The 17892-nt window shown below is 40.7% G+C and overlaps 1 protein-coding gene across 1 annotated transcript; it reads left to right on the top strand.

Moving 5' to 3' along the window:
- The first annotated feature begins 11303 nt into the window (after nucleotides 1–11303).
- On the top strand, nucleotides 11304–12011 carry sox14 (SRY-box transcription factor 14). The gene has a single exon (XM_039002029.1). The coding sequence runs from the start codon at nucleotides 11304–11306 to the stop codon at nucleotides 12009–12011; it is 708 nt and encodes a 235-aa protein (XP_038857957.1).
- Nucleotides 12012–17892: the final 5881 nt, after the last annotated feature.

Below are 17892 nucleotides of genomic sequence, written 5' to 3' on the forward strand. Positions count from 1 at the left end.
AAGAGAGGAAGGAGTTGGTGGCCAAGAGGGGGAGGGAGGGAGGGAGTAGGGGTGTTACATTAGGAGCCTGTGATAAAAAAAGCTTTTGTTTGACAGCCTACAATGGACCCTAGATTCAAGAGAGAGAGAGAGAGAGAGTAGAAAGACAGAGGGGGGAGGGGGGGGGGGGGGGGTCAAGCGAAAGAGAGCGATATGGGTATTGATTTTGAATGATGGTCTTGGGTGTAGACCAGAGAGAGAGAGGCCTCAGCCCATCCTGAGTTCTGATTATTTGGTCATATTTTGTTTCCCTGTCAATAAGACTGAACCATACTACCAGGAGACACCTACCAGGTGAACCATACTACCAGGAGACACCTACCAGGTGAACCATACTACCAGGAGACACCTACCAGGTGAAACATAATACCAGGTGTAACATACTACCAGGAGACACCTACCAGGTCTAACATAATACCACGTGTAACATACTACCAGGAGACACCTACCAGGTGTAACATAATACCACGTGTAACATACTACCAGGAGACACCTACCAGGTGAAACATACTACCAGGAGACACCTACCAGGTCTAACATACTACCAGGAGACACCTACCAGGTGTAACATAATACCACGTGTAACATACTACCAGGAGACACCTACCAGGTGAAACATACTACCAGGTAAAACATACTACCAGGAGACACCTACCAGGTGTAACATACAACCAGGTGAAACATACTACCAGGTGAAACATACTACCAGGAGACACCTACCAGGTGAAACATACTACCAGGTGAAACATACTACCAGGAGACACCTACCAGGTGAAACATACTACCAGGAGACACCTACCAGGTGTAATACAATACCAGGAGACACCTACCACGTGTAATACAATACCAGGGGTAACATACTACCAGGAGACACCTACCAGGTGAAATATACTACCAGGAGACACCTACCAGGTGAAACATACTACCAGGAGACACCTACCAGGTGTAATACAATACCAGGAGACACCTACCAGGTGTAATACAATACCAGGGGTAACATACTACCAGGAGACACCTACCAGGTGTAATACAATACCAGGTGTAACATACTACCAGGAGACACCTACCAGGTGTAACATACTACCAGGAGACACCTACCAGGTGTAACATACTACCAGGAGACACCTACCAGGTGTAACATACTACCAGGTGAAACATACTACCAGGTGTAACATACTACCAGGAGACACCTACCAGGTGTAACATACTACCAGGTGTAACATACTACCAGGTGTAACATACTACCAGGTGTAACATACTACCAGGTGAGACATACTACCAGGTGAAACATACTACCAGGAGACACCTACCAGGTGTAACATACTACCAGGAGACACCTACCAGGTGTAACATACTACCAGGTGAAACATACTACCAGGTGTAACATACTACCAGGAGACACCTACCAGGTGTAATACAATACCAGGGGTAACATACTACCAGGTGTAACATACTACCAGGAGACATCTACCAGGTGTAACATACTACCAGGAGACATCTACCAGGTGTAACATACTACCAGGAGACACCTACCAGGTGTATCATAATACCAGGGGTAACATACTACCAGGTGACATCTAGCAAGTGAGACATTATTCTGAGGGTATTAACAAGACATGTAGGGTCCACGTAACACAGTAACACAGTAACACAGTCTACTGATTTGATTTAGATTTTATTAGGATCTCTTTTAGTCCTCATTTGGACTAATCGTCCAAGAGTCCTTAAACATTAAAATACAATTTATAATACGATCACATGTTCACATAAAACACACTGTTACAAACAGACATAATACACTAATATATTGACCAGATACCAAATACTCTAACAGTCTAAAAAGATTGATTCTTCATCTACCATAGTCCAGCACAACTTTCCTATGTGTTATATTTAAATGGTTTTAAAGTATTGTTTGAATTTATATATTGAAAGGTTTCTGAAAGGCTCAGACACTTTAAATCAAAATGTTATTTTGATTATTTCTCTTTTCTGTCTGGATAACACATAGATGGTGGACAATCTATTCCTAGTATTTACTGAATGTCTGTTACCAACTGAATACTGTTGTGAATAGAGTTGGTCCTGTTTTAAATGGTGTATATTATGAAATAAAATAAGCATGTTTTTTATTTTTTATTATCTTGTTGATTGATGACCAACCAAGAGCATTGAGCATGACTACAACAGAAGAACCAGATCTCCACCTTAAAACAATCCTTGCTGGAATGCTGAAAGCAGTGGTCATCATTGACTGTCCAGTCAATGACATTAATTATGGCCACAGTATGTACAACGAGAACACAGAAAATGCTACTATTGTTTAGAATAACAAATCCATACATGTATAAAAAGACAAGTGAAATAAAGAAAGGTTAAGGAATGAAAAGCGCCCCGTTTTTTCATCTCCCAACAACAGACCGCAAAACATTTCAAAAGCAGAATGGTTAGAAAAGCGTCTCTGAACGAAACTCCAATAGGAAGCCAAATAGAGCTGTGTCTTTTGAACTGCCGGGTCCTATTGAGAGACAATAAAAAGTGGTAAAGGAAAATGAAAACTGATATCTCACAATATTATAACCGAATCTCTTGGGAGGAAAATTAATTCAACTCCTGATACCCGAAAGTGTTTATTTATTTGAGTTTCACATCTAAATCAATTTATCTGCCTTCAAAAGCTTTCAGATCTTTTAATTGCCTCACTTTCATCGTTGCCCTTTATGTTTGTGCATACTGTACCTATGATCCAGCCTCAGCCAGCACTACAGAGAGAACAGGCCAGCCAGTCAGCCAGGCATGCAGCCACTCCACCAGTCCACTAAGGGTCTCTCTACTCTCTTACATCGGCCACCGTCTGGAAGGTTGCTACAGACAGAGAAGAAGCTGAATGTCATCATAGCGTAGCTATATTGCTATACACGGTATATATATATCTAATCACATTATGGTGTAAAACAAGTTTGTGTTAATAGACAAGACCTTAGGTTAGACGACAACAGGAACGTTTGGCGGTCTTCTTGATCAGTCACACAGCCGTGACGTGTTTAAATACAGTACAGCATTGGGTCACGACATTAAGTCATGGCATTAGGCTTCTTCCGGTTCCCACCGTCGTCCACCGTCTTCCTTGTGGCCCCGCACCACTAAAGAACAAACAGACCTGTAGGAGGTGAGTAAGGAAAAGGGTTGAGAGGACTGTTTAGACACGATGCCGTGTACTCTACAGACTTTTTTATTGATACTTCATCACTATCATTATGAATCAGCACAATTGGACCACATGCAAAAAAAAAATTGGGGGGGGGGGGGTTCTTTAACAAAATGTATCATATTTTCTCTCTACATTATATCATTATTACTGTATATTTGTCATAAGCATCAAAAAAAGAGCTCTTGTTACACATTATTAAATGTTATCTGGTAGTCTTAGCGTACTGTGAGGAGCTGAAATTCCCCTGTTACATTGGTCAGCCCTGACTCTGTCTATAGGTACCCCTGTTAGGTAGTCCAGCCCTGACTCTGTCTATAGGTACCCCTGTTAGGTAGTCCAGCCCTGACTCTGTCTATAGGTACCCCTGTTAGGTAGTCCAGCCCTGACTCTGTCTATAGGTACCCCTGTTAGGTAGTCCAGCCCTGACTCTGTCTATAGGTACCCCTGTTAGGTAGTCCAGCCCTGACTCTGTCTATAGGTACCCCTGTTAGGTAGTCCAGCCTTGACTCTGTCTATAGGTACCCCTGTTAGGTAGTCCAGCCCTGACTCTGTCTATAGGTACCCCTGTTAGGTAGTCCAGCCCTGACTCTGTCTATAGGTACCCCTGTTAGGTAGTCCAGCCCTGACTCTGTCTATAGGTACTCCTGTTAGGTAGTCCAGCCCTGGCTCTGTCTATAGGTACCCCTGTTAGGTAGTCCAGCCTTGACTCTGTCTATAGGTACCCCTGTTAGGTAGTCCAGCCCTGACTCTGTCTATAGGTACCCCTGTTAGGTAGTCCAGCCCTGACTCTGTCTATAGGTACCCCTGTTAGGTAGGTCAGCCCTGACTCTGTCTATAGGTACCCCTGTTAGGTAGTCCAGCCCTGACTCTGTCTATAGGTATCCCTGTTAGGTAGTCCAGCCTTGACTCTGGTCTTATATTCCCCTTTTAGGTAGTCCAGCCCTGACTCTGAGCCTTCGATTCCCCCATTAGGTAAGCCAGTAGTGACTCTGTCTATAGATTCCCCTGTAAGGTAGGCTAGCCCTGAGACTTAGATTCCCCCATTAGGTAGGCCAGCCCTGAGACATAGATTCCCCCATTAGGTAGGTCAGCCCTGACTCTGAGACTTAGATTCCCCTGTTAGGTAGGTCAGCCCTGACTCTGAGACTTAGATTCCTCCATTAGGTAGTCCAGCCCTGACTCTGAGTCTTAGATTCCCCCATTAGGTAGGCCAGCCCTGACTCTGAGACTTAGATTCCCCCATTAGGTAGTCCAGCCCAGACTTTGAGACTTAGATTCCCCCATTAGGTAGTCCAGCCCAGACTTTGAGACTTAGATTCCCCCATTAGGTAGTCCAGCCCAGACTCTGAGACTTAGATTCCCCCATTAGGTAGTCCAGCCCTGACTCTGAGTCTTAGATTCCCCTGTTAGGGAGGCCAGCTCTGAGTGAGGCTGGTCTTTCTCTTAATGAAGGTCAGAGTCAGAGTCACATCTTTCTCTTTGGTGATAATTTATCCCTATCTCCTGTTATCTGCGCCTGGACCCTCTAATCCTAATTGTATTGTATAATTGTGTGATGTGGGCCTCCCGGTCTCTGAAGTATTGCCCCCATCCTTTTCATTATCATCCCAATGAAAGGCTTGAACCTCTTTTTTTAATTTCAACTCTGTTTTTATTTCATTCAATCACATTCTTCACCGTGTGAGTCTAGTGTCTACCCTTTCAGCCCATCTACAGTCTTCACACAAGATAGAATTGAAGCTTTTAGTCTAAAGCTATGAAAGATTTTTTTTTTGTATTCCACTCCTCAATGAAATATCATATTGTAAAAGATGATTTGACCGTGAGGATTGTGGGTTTTATTTTACCTGTCTCTTGTTGGCGATATATCTGGCCACACTACTCATTGCTCTTTTGCTGATTACTCCTCCTTTTATTGATTATCGTTGATTGATACTCAGAAATGAGCTAGCGTGAGTTGATCTCACAAGTGGCAATATATAAGGACTGAGGTGCCATGTCTGGAACCCTTTCCTAGACTGGTGAAGGGGACCTAGGATGTGTCCCAAATGGCACCCTATTCCCTATGGGCCCTGGTCAAAAGTAGTGCACTAGATTGAGTGCACTAGATTTGGGAATAGGGTGTCATTTGGGACAGAAGTCTTTGGTGGGGGGGGGGGGGTATCATTCTCATCACCTCATCTGTTCTAGAAGCATCATATGGTACGGTAGAGGCCAATGACATTTCCAAAAACATAATTTTGGTTAATATATAGTATTTTGGTAGGAGTTCCAGAATTGTGGACGCTGTGACAGCTGACAGAAAATCAATTTTCCTCAGTAGAGAATGATGGCACCAACAGCCCTGGACAGAACAAACACAGAATGATGGAACCAACAGCTCTGGACAGAACAAACTGTCAGAATTTAAATACAGGAAAAACAGGAAGTGTGTATAGAAGGGGTGGAGGGTGTACATACATACAGTATGTACTATAGACTGGGTGCATTCCAAATGGAACCCTATATTCCCTATATAGTGCACAACTTTTGACCAGGGCCCATAGTGAATAAGGTGTCATTTGGGATGCCTAAAGTAAGTACTGTAGACAGGGTGAATGGGAGGCTGGGGTCTGATCATCTCCTCAACCGTGTGCTTCTGGGACATCAGAAAGTTTGCTGAAATTTTCCAGAATGTTGTTGTCTTTCACATTCTGCAAGCTCTACAGAAATACACTAATTGTAAATGTCTCTCAGACTGCCCAGCAAGCATATAACATTCTGAGAACCATATGTTTTTAGGTGCTTGGTGAGAGCGTGGTTGTCCCATGGTTATTTTTGCATACAACTTTCTCAGTATGGTGCAGGATAGTTGCTTGGCTTTTGAACATTCTCAGAACATTTAAGGAACTTGACAGAAAAACGTTATTTTCTTGGTATTTTATTACTTCAACAGAAAATTTTCTAAAAGATTAAATATGGTTACAGTTCATTTAGATTTGGGTCATGTTCTAGGAATGTTCTCAAATAGTTCAGAGAACGTTAAGAAAAAACGTTATTCTGTGGGAATTTCATTCAACATAACGTTTACTACAGTTTTCCTCATTGTTCTGTTTAAAGTAATGTTCTCAAATTGTTCCGAGAACATTAAGACAACTATTCATAAAAACCACAAGAAAACGTAAGTAACATTTAGAGAATGTTTTTTTTTTTAACATATACGTTCTGTGCTCAGCATTAACAAAAGTCTTTCTATCCTCTATCATGTTAAGTGTGTTTAGGTGTGTTGGCTGCACCCACTAATTGGCCACACCTGATCTTAATGAGTGATTGTTTCCTTTGAAATGGGGTCTGTTTGAATACACAGAAAAGTTAACCATAAAATAAGCTAGCGGTGTTATTAAAAGTCTTATTGAAACATTCAGTAAAAGTTTTAAGGAAGGTATTCAAAAACCTCCAAATAATGTATAATTTCTGTTCTCCAAGCATTAATTAAACCTCCCAGGAAAACTTTCAAGGAACCAGAGTAAAACATTTTCAGAACCTCCCTGTAACCTATAAATAAATGTTCTCAGAACAGGTGAAAATGTCACTTCTGTTCTCAGAACGTTTAAAAAACGTTCCGTTTTACAGGTCAGGGCTTCGTTCCCACAACCAATATGAAACCAAAAACATACCTTCCCACAACATCCAAGGAACCAAATGTGCTAACTGGGTGAGGACCAATCACATTTGTAATGTGTGTTGTGTGCTTTCATGTGCTTTCCTTTTGGCCAAAATATATACTTTCATTATTAGCCTGTGACTACTAGCTAACTGCTATAGCTCAGCTATAAGATGGACACTATGTGGTAGTAAATATCATGACAAAGAAGTTACTAGGCAATACACAGTGACACTTGTGCAAAAATGGACTTACAATGTTCTTCCACCATCCTTGATTTTTGTCTGTATAAAGTATTTGGGCTAAATTTGTGCAGGATTTTTTTTTGTACAGTAGCTTCTGTCATTTCTTCTAAAATCTTACTATCACAAGACTTCCTGTGGGTACTCTTTAAGGGTGAATTTTGAATTAAGAAAACATCCAACATATTATAAAGTTATATGGAGTTGGACACTTTATCCACAATCTATGGGCTCTTGCGGTTCCCACCAGCCTGTCATCCAAGAACCAGCACTAAGTAGGATGGAAATAAAATAAAAGGCATTGAAATGTCAACCCGGGTTTTTAGGAGTTTTGACGGGGGGGGACGCAAGTTTCCACAGCAAAGAAAGCCACTTACCGCTTCAGAACCATGGACAGTTACGGTGGGGGAGCTTACCTCAATGTACTCCGCTGGATCCCTCGGTAACAGCGCCTCGGTATGTCTGTTAGCTTCCCATTCACATTATAATGGAAGGTGGATGGACATATTTTTCTTCGACTAACGTAGGTTCTATAGTTCAGTATGTTTTGTGTGTGTGTGTGTGTGTGTGTGTGTGTGTGTGTGTGTGTGTGTGTGTGTGTGTGTGTGTGTGTGTGTGTGTGTGTGTGTGTGTGTGTGTGTGTGTGTGTGTGTGTGTGTGTGTGTGTGTGTGTGTGTGTTGCCTAGGCTGGGGGTTGGACTTGACAGCAACACCCCACGGAAAGGAAGGAGGAAGCTCCTCGATGCCAGCACACAAAAACTTCTAGTAATAGTTCTTTATAAAGTAAAGTAATGTATTATTTTTTTTTACTATATGTATAAATAATGTTAGCTATTTTTACAACATTTGTATTTTGTTAAGCTTATGGAATAAACGTCCTGTCCAATATATTTTGCATGCACTCATCAGCTTGGGTTGTCTGTAAATTTAGCAGTGCTTCTAAGCCCCAAGCTTTACAGAAATAAGGTTAAACAGATAAATACAACAGCATTTAAACAGCCTTACACACTGAAGTAGACCTTACATATCATATAGGTGAATGAGATCTCATGCAGTCTCTAAGATTATCTTGTTTGGAACCATCTCATCGTATATGGAGTCTGAAGGCGACGTCACAAATCTGTTAAGATGCATTTGAGCAGGGAAATGTGAGACACATGACATAGATTTACGCAACGATGTATTTTGCCAACGATTAATTAATCGTTCCTTTACGATGGGGTTAGAAATGGTGAAATGTAATAAAGAAATATCATACAGTAGCCCAAGAACAACGCGTGCGTGAACGCGCCTTAGTAGCCTGTGAGTTTTCAAGCATGCAGTTCAGGAGAGGAATATTTTACCTTAGGGGAGCTTACCTTTATCACACACAAGGAAAACCTCATATGGTATATTCCCATGCTTTAGGCTATTGTAGGCTTGCCCCTCTTGCTTGACACTTCTGTGGTGACTGATTTCAGTCATTTCACATATCTTACTCAATATAAGACTACATTACATTGTCTCCACTTTTAAATTGGACGTTATATATGCCCGAATAATGTCTGTTAATTCCCGGTGGAATTGATGTTCATAGCGCTTTGATGTGCTCCCGGATTTCAAGCTTCATGCACTGCTCTCCTCTCAGAGCGCTGGGGAGAAAAGTAGATGGAAATGGAGTGGAGGGAGCAGATAGGCAATGGGACGTGAACACTAAATAGATACTGCACCAGCCTGCCATCATTATCAAGTACACAATACTTTTCATTCATTTCACAATTTGGCCTACCAGTATTTTGTAGCCTGCGTTTGTAGGTGTTTTTTAAAAATATTCCTTGTGCGTCACCTATAGGTATTGACACTGGTCTGGCGAGAGAGACAACACAGAATAGCAGCATGTGTCAAGCTGAGATGGCCGAGAAAGAGAGAGCGAGAGATCAATCGATCTTGGCCGGACGGACGGACACCACTGATGTGATGGGTAGCATCCCTGCTGAGGATGACAGTAGAGGAGAAAAATAAAGTGTGACCGTTGAGAAAAACTGAAGTAGTCTTGTGTGTTTTGGAGAAATTACCTGCCTACGTCTTTATGTACCGACTTATTTTTGCTCCGCTCAATAAACTTTCTGAAACGGCTCATTTCAAACGATTATGCTGATGGAACTGAACATTTTGACATAGACTAGCAAAACATACATTTATTAAAATCATATTTACAATCATATTTTACGTTGAAATATAATATTTCTATAAGTATTTAGTTATAGTTTACAACAACAAAAAAACACCATGTAATATTTAACGTACATTCAAAGACATCTGTTGTTTTGATAGCCTATCTTCATACTAATATTGTTATGGCGCTGTGCGAGAGCCACTCTGGCTGGTAATTCTACAAACATTTCATTTAATAATCACCAGTGAAGAAGTCATATATCAGACTCGCTTAGCCTGGGGGATATTAAAGCAGCGATCCTTATAAACAGACTGAATAATTTGCATGTTAAAACTCACTCTGCATGTCACTACACTAACCACCCTGATAAAAAGTCATAATTTAACAGTGAACATTTTAATGTGTTAGCTTGATGGGATAAATACAAAATAATAATATATAGCTTTGAGTGTTATGAATTGTATTGTAGCCTATGCATGGAAAATATTTCAAGCATGTTTGGAGTCTATTCCCTGGAATCAAATAAAGCATAATTATTACAAAGTCATGTTTTACATGATGTGTATACAAAGATGTTAAAGCTTTTCTAAAATGACTTTGTATTTTCTTTAATTTATTAAAATCACATTCAGAATTATTTTAGGGTATGTACGCAGTATGTGTTATTGGTGCATCAGCTGCAGTTGGCTAGCTTGAATAATTTCTAACTATAAATAAATGGTGCATATACATGTTATTATGTGGCCGCTTTGCTCTGATATTATACAGCGACTAAACAGCTCCAATCAGGCTCCCATGGGATCGTTGGACAATCGTTCCGTTTAATAAATATTGGCCTGAGGATATTGTACGTCTAATAACACGGAACGGGAACATATTTACAGGGGGAGTACTTGTGTAGCTATGTTGTATTTTTGAAAAGTATTATTTTGTGTTGGTTTAAATTTGTAGACTACTGTTTCAGATAAATGTATTGATTTAATAATGAATAATCCACCTCTATCCACCCCCCCCCCCCCCCCCCCCTCCCACACAAACACACACACACACACACTCAATCATACAAAACCTAACCTCATATTGATAAAAGTGAGGAAAAGGGCCATATGAAATTATATTCACCTTTGTACATGATTTTCATAGTATGGACAATATTTAAAATCAACACACATAACTGAATAAAGACACCGTGTGTTTTACCAGTGATATGAAATCTATTGAATAACATTTCTAAATTCATATTACTCCTTTCAAGGTTTTAGCTGTAAAAAAAATAATAACCTACTTAATTTGCAAGCCATCCTGCTATACCATAACATGCTCCCTTACTTCATTCTTTCGGATTAACAGGAGTCAGGTTTTATTGCTAAAAGGTTGAAGGTGTATGTTTGTAACGTTTCAACTAAATGGATTCTGGGAGGGAAAGAGTATCCCCCTTTTTCCTCCCCAATCTTTGTTTATGTAGTAATATACATATTTTCGTAAAGGTATTATGCCGGTCTCTGTGTGCTGATTGGGTGCTCAGGTTGGCGAGTGAACGCCCTGTGATTATGTCAGATGCGTGCAGACCAAACCAGCCCAGCCTTTGAACTTCACCGCTTTTGGCTCTCATTCACGCGCTTCCCCTCATTTCCAAACCAGGTGCTTTGCAAGGCGGGAAATCTCTAAGAAAAAACACAACACTTTATGACTCTTCGACCGCGGAACTTTGCTTTCACCTCGGTGGATTTTCATGCGTGTTGCTGTTTTCCACCTTATAGCCTACCTACCACGGTTTTTTGAAAAAGAAAGTATACATAGCTGGACTTAGCGAACGATTTCTTAACTCCGGAGAAATTGGACAGTGTGGATTTTTATTGATGCTGTTTTCCGACTTCGTCTCAAGCATTCGAGAACTGGCATGATCTGTGTCTGCCAGCAAGACAGGTGAATATTTTTTTTTCTCCCTCGGTTGGTTTTTAGAACTTTTTCCACGTTACTTTTAATTGGGGATAAAAGGCACACTCTTTAAAAATGTCAAAGCCTGTAGATCATATCAAGAGGCCAATGAATGCGTTCATGGTCTGGTCCCGCGGCCAGAGGAGGAAAATGGCACAAGAGAATCCCAAAATGCATAACTCAGAAATCAGCAAAAGACTTGGCGCGGAGTGGAAGCTGCTCTCTGAATCCGAAAAGCGTCCTTACATCGACGAAGCGAAGAGGCTGCGAGCACAGCACATGAAAGAACATCCAGACTATAAATACAGACCCAGACGTAAACCCAAGAATCTACTGAAGAAGGACAGGTATGTGTTCCCTTTGCCTTACCTTGGGGACACGGATCACTTGAAAGGACTCTCAGCCTCGGACTCTCTGTTGAGCGCATCAGAGAAAGTCAGGGCATTCATGCCCCCGACCTCGGTACCTTACTCGTTCCTCGACCCGAGCCAGTTCACCTCCAGCGCTATCCAGAAGATGACAGAGATGCCCCACACCATGACCACCAGCAGTTTGGGTTACGGCTCGTTGGGATACCAGAACGGCGCCTTCGGCAGTTTGGGTTGCCCCAGCCAGCACACCCACACCCACCCGTCGCCCACAAACCCGGGGTACGTGGTTCCGTGTAACTGTACCGCCTGGTCGGCGTCGAGTTTACAGCCCCCGGTTGCCTACATACTTTTTCCAGGTATGACCAAGAGTGGGATAGACCCATATTCATCAACACATGCCACTGCTATGTAACGCGCCAGACAGACTGACTGACTTTCTGTTTAAACAAGTAACAGCAATGCATGTATAGGTTATATGGACAGAACAGTTCGCCCCCCCCCCCCCCCCCCCCCCCCCCCAAAAAAGAGAGAAATTACAAGTATAAAGGCCCGTGGACTTAAGAGCGAAACGGGCGAAAACTTTTCACGAGATCTGAACAAGACGTTGGTTCCTGACCTCGTCGTGGAACTGGGACGGAACTATGTACGGCAGGTGCCCTGTGAACTGTAAGAATTAGTGTAAATGTTATAACGTTTATTAATGGCTACCGGAAAAGGAGGCCTTTAACTTTATTTATTATGTACATCTTGATGCTATGATAATTTTGTTTTAATTATTATTGATATGATTATGATAATCTTATTTTTCCAAATTTGGCTTGCACAAATTTACGATAGCCTTCTTGTTTCCTGTATAATGTGTTGCATTTTGGCACTCTGAATTTCAGCTGGTATGATAGGGTCAAAATTAAGGACCTCTGAGTTAATAAATATACGGGTTATATTGTTTCTATGGACCGAACTGGTACATAACTAGACAGTCTATTTAAAATAACAAATGAAAAAATCCTTATAATTTAATAATGTTTCATTTTCAATTTTTTTCCTGTGGTTCAGTGCTAATAGTCACACGTCATTTTTGTTTTTGTTTTTGAGGAATAACTTCTTATTTGAAGTTATAAGCAGTTAATGTTGTATTTTTTAATGTAAAACCTGTCATGTTATGGTAAGGAAAATGTATCTTGAAGGGTGATACCTCGGTTCTTTGTTCATCTGCCGAGCTAAGACTTTTTGAATAAAGGACAATCTGTCTTAGAAAATATTAAATTCCTGTATGGTTATATTGCAGTAGCGTGTCATTGGAAGGTGCAGCACAACCCGGTCTGGTTGAGTTAACCCGGTCTGGTTGAGTTAACCCGGTCTGGTTGAGTTAACCCGGTCTGGTTGAGTTAAGCCAGTCTGGTTGAGTTAACCCAATGTGTCAATGTGGTAGGCATCAGAGGACAACAACACATTTAAGAATAATATTTATCAAAATATTTTTGGAATATTAATACTATATTCAATTTGTTATTTGACCAACCTCAATATATATATATTTTTTTAAATGGTGGTTTAGCCATTTGACATATATCATTACATTGTATTACCCTACACCCAGGCTGCGAGCCATAGCAAATAAGACAGTAAATGTGCATGTATGGGTCATTTTTTGGGGGGGATTAATTACAATGGATTTCACTACAGTTATACCTACTGCAAATAGAAGATTCGGCAAAAAAAAAAAAAGATGAGGAAACAAAGCATACTACCTTCAGCATACTCTCCTAATGATCATTATCGCTCTAATCAGCGTCGTTTGATTGAGGTGACGTTTCTTGCGCGTAGCAGCTGGCCATCTGGAACGAATGAGGAGATGTGAGATAGTGCTGACAACGCGTGGCGTTTAGGCCTACTCTTTAGGGACCAATAGAAGAATTCAACGATAAACGATTAAACGTAGCCTAGACCTTTAGGCAAACAGAAGGCAAGTCCGCGTTACAGAAACCATAAACTAGGGATAGCCTGTTCATTGAAATGTATACGTATAGTTAAAATCACTTAATAAATTATTCATTGTTTAGCAATACAATTTACAATATTTTGCAACAAGAAAAACACTATTAATAATGACAACAACAAAACAACAATAACAAAACAAATGATTAGGCCTCTAAATAAAAGCAAGCAGAGGCCTATAGGCGGGCTAGGTTCAAGTTTGAAATATTTTGTGAAATAATCAGTGATCTAATTTTGGCCTTGTGAAATCACCAGTCTACAACCAGCCTCTATTGGGCTCTATTGCAGTAACCAGGCTATAATCAGTCTCTAACGGGCTCTATTGCAGTAACCAGGCTATAATCAGTCTCTAACGGGCTCTATAGCACTAACCAGGCTATAATCAGTCTCTAACGGGCTCTATTGCAGTAACCAGGCTATAATCAGTCTCTAACGGGCTCTATAGCACTAACCAGGCTATAATCAGTCTATATTGGGCTCTATAGCACTAACCAGGCTATAATCAGTCTCTATCGGGCTCTATAGCAGTAAACAGGCTATAATCAGTCTCTATCGGGTTCTATAGCAGTAGCATGACAGTATTGGCTCATCCTGATGTAGGATAGCTTTAACTCGGACTGACTGGCCTGTCACTTCCAATAGTGTTGCTAATATGTTGCCATCAAAGCTCATATTGCCAAACGCGTTGCTCAACACGTAGGCTATTTCAGTCCGCCTCTAGCCACAGCCCTAACATTATGGCTGATGTTATTATCACAGCTATACACAAATTACTAGGTTATATTACCTGTTTAGAATTACAGAGATAGTAGCCTGACATATTATCTTATGCCTTTAGTATGTCAGAATTGGATCCTTATTGAAATCCTGACCGATGTATTTGTATGTTGCTGTCAAGCTGTCAAACTTATTTAATTCAACTTTCAACGTAATAGCTTTTGCACTTTTAGGTGCGGTGCCTGCGTTCTAAACAGGTTACAAACATGTTCTCTGCGTTAAGGTGTTGAGGTACTCTTTAGTGACACTGAAATGAACCGACAGAATAGTCTTTGATGTTCCGACTGAGCGGAGAGGATGAGGCCTCCCTTCAGGGATTCCGCTCGTCAGACCTGTTTGACTGACTTGCTAAAGCACATCGAGAAGGTGTTCGTTTTAATTTAAACAAAAATAAAGAACGCACATTTAATAGAACAACAGGCTAAAATGTTGAACATACTTTATGGGATAATATTATAGGCTACAGATTTAAATGGACAAATATGACTCAAGTCTCAAGAGCACTGATATGTTCCCGGATTTGACACATTCATCACATTAATTTAGGCCTTCCCCTAAAACTGTTTTACACTGTACCCGAGGTTTTAACATTAGGCTAGCTGTTATGGGTAAAGAAGTGTTTGTTATGTTTTGATTTTACATAAACAAACAAGTGTGTGTGTGTGTGTGTGTGTGTTCTCCAAATTCATAGGGCTATTTCATTCACTCACCCCTGATGTGATTTAATTTTGCTTCATTACACACATCCATTATTCTCGGAGTGCATATGAAATTCAAAGAAAGATTAGAGAATATGATCACTTTTTGATGCCAAAACACATCGTATCATCAGCTTTACATGTCGTAGCTAAACATGTAGCAACTTGCTATGACAAAACAGAGCTCCAACTGCTGCAATTACCGTTGAAACGTCTGATAGAATATAATCTTGCGGCGGACGCAAAGATTTAGTATTTTGTTTCTAATTGAAAAATGTGTCTGACATTTAGCAATTGTTCTAATTTGGACTCAAAAGGAAACAAGCTTTCAAAAGAATTGGGCTGAGACTCCAAGCAAACCGAGGATTGGAATTCTACTCCTGCCTATTGTCGCAGGACTAGGGAATAGGATTCTACTCCTGCCTATTGTCGCAGGACTAGGGAATAGGATTCTACTCCTGCCTATTGTCGCAGGACTAGGGAATAGGATTCTACTCCTGCCTATTGTCGCAGGACTAGGGAATAGGATTCTACTCCTGCCTATTGTCGCAGGACTAGGGAATAGGATTCTACTCCTGCCTATTGTCGCAGGACTAGGGAATAGGATTCTACTCCTGCCTATTGTCGCAGGACTAGGGAATAGGATTCTACTCCTGCCTATTGTCGCAGGACTAGGGAATAGGATTCTACTCCTGCCTATTGTCGCAGGACTAGGGAATAGGATTCTACTCCTGCCTATTGTCGCAGGACTAGGGAATAGGATTCTACTCCTGCCTATTGTCGCAGGACTAGGGAATAGGATTCTACTCCTGCCTATTGTCGCAGGACTAGGAAATAGGATTCTACTCCTGCCTATTGTCGCAGGACTAGGGAATAGGATTTGCACACCGAGGTGTAATAACATTACTGCATTAATTAACATTTTCATTTCACATCCAGATTGTTTACTTATCTGCCAGGAACATATGCTGGGAGAAGTTAAGATTCACGATTCTGCACTATTGCCCAAGGTGCAATTCAATATAGGGGGGGGGGGGGCAGCTTCAGATTTTTATGACAGTCTTAGCTCTTATCAGGCGCTGTAAATGAGGGTGATACTTCATTGAACCGAATATGAAGTTTAACATCAAGCCACCCTAAAGCATGCATATTCAACTTTGAAATTGGACAATTATAATTACTTTCAGGAGCACTTAAATAAAAGAGGGCTATGATGTGTATTTTTTTCTGTATTATGATGTATTTGGTCTTGTAATAATTCTATAACTCGAGTGAATCAGAGTTACTTAATTCGACTGTGATATTTAGGTTACCTTAATTGTTTGACTTGGAAAAAAGGAAAAAAATACGTTGTGCTGATAATTTAAAGGTAATTTCCTATTGAGCCAACATCTGCAGCGTTTGCCGTGAATACATAATCCGCTAACGCGGGAACATTGCCTTTAAATTTCAATCAGGCTGTAACAATGAATTTCCGCGATACGGATTGAATAGAGCTCTTAATTTAGGCAAATATCTTCACATTTATACATTACCTGTTTGTATATTTTGTTTTTTTTGTATTGTAAAAAAAAAAATTAAGCATGACTCTAAGTCAGTTAATAATAAACTGAAACGTATTTAGTAAAAGTGGAGAGATGCAGCGCGTGCGCAATTAGAAGTTAATTCATGACCTCTTCATGGCAATTAATCAAACTGTGATCATCGCGCGCTGCTTTACCCAGGCTGGTGAAATCTCCCTGTCTGTTTCCGTACACAGAGCGTTATTCACCGCCTCAAAACAACTCAAATAGAGGGGGAAATTATGATTTGAAATTATAGAGGCCCTAAATCTCTTTTAAACTCATCCTCTAGACGTTTTTATTCGAGCACAACAGAGAGCTCTGGTGCTTCCAGAGATGAATTAAATCTGCCTTATCTCTCCGAGACTCATTTCAGCGCTAGATCAGAGAAAAAGAGAGGATAATTGTTCTTTATTTTATTTTATTAAATCCGGCAGCCAAGCGCTTTCAGGTCATTTATATGCTTCATTTAGTGATAAAAGTCGACGAGGAGGGACACAAGGCGGCTTTCTTTCCTCAAACACTTAAGAACGAAAATATAAAACAAGGGAAACAGAAGTCGTGTGGGACATGACACTTTTAATTGAATGCCATGGGTCATTTGTTTTACTGACTTATAATGTCACCCTGACATCATCAGGCTCTGGAGTATCTCACTCTGCATCTTGCTGGGCTCATTTTCCATCTCATTGAGACAGAAATCAGAGGAGTTCGTTGGAACGTCACTCTTAAGTGTTAACCAACACCAGGCTATTAGCATAGCTACAGCTCCCGCGATACACCGGTTTATATTAGGATGATGATGATGATGATGATGGTGATGAGGAAGGTGTGAGACGATGATGATTCCTTCCATATTGACAAATATTCGTTTTCCATGTCAGGAATTCATCACATTATTATTTTTTATTTTTTTGCGTTGGAGGGAAATGTTGGGGAATGGTTAAGGAAATAGGCTAGAATATTAACTATCTATACCTATTGTGTCTGAAACACCAAAAAGCCTCATTGCACCCCCCCATATCATCATTGCTAAACCCCCGTTTATCATCATTGCTAAACCCCCGTATATCTCAAATTGGATCTGGGTTAGAAGAAAAGTAAACCGCAGTTCAGTTGTTTGAAGACCCGCGCTTTGAATTTGGGGGTCCCTGAATTCTCATTTGAAAGAAATGAAATGGTGAACGAGCTGATAACAGGACAGGGAAGGGAGGGATGAACTGAGAGAAAGAGAAGAGAGGGAAGAGACAGAGAATCA

Source organism: Salvelinus namaycush, chromosome 10 (genome assembly GCF_016432855.1).
Source record: "Salvelinus namaycush isolate Seneca chromosome 10, SaNama_1.0, whole genome shotgun sequence".
Taxonomy (NCBI): Eukaryota; Metazoa; Chordata; class Actinopteri; order Salmoniformes; family Salmonidae; genus Salvelinus; species Salvelinus namaycush.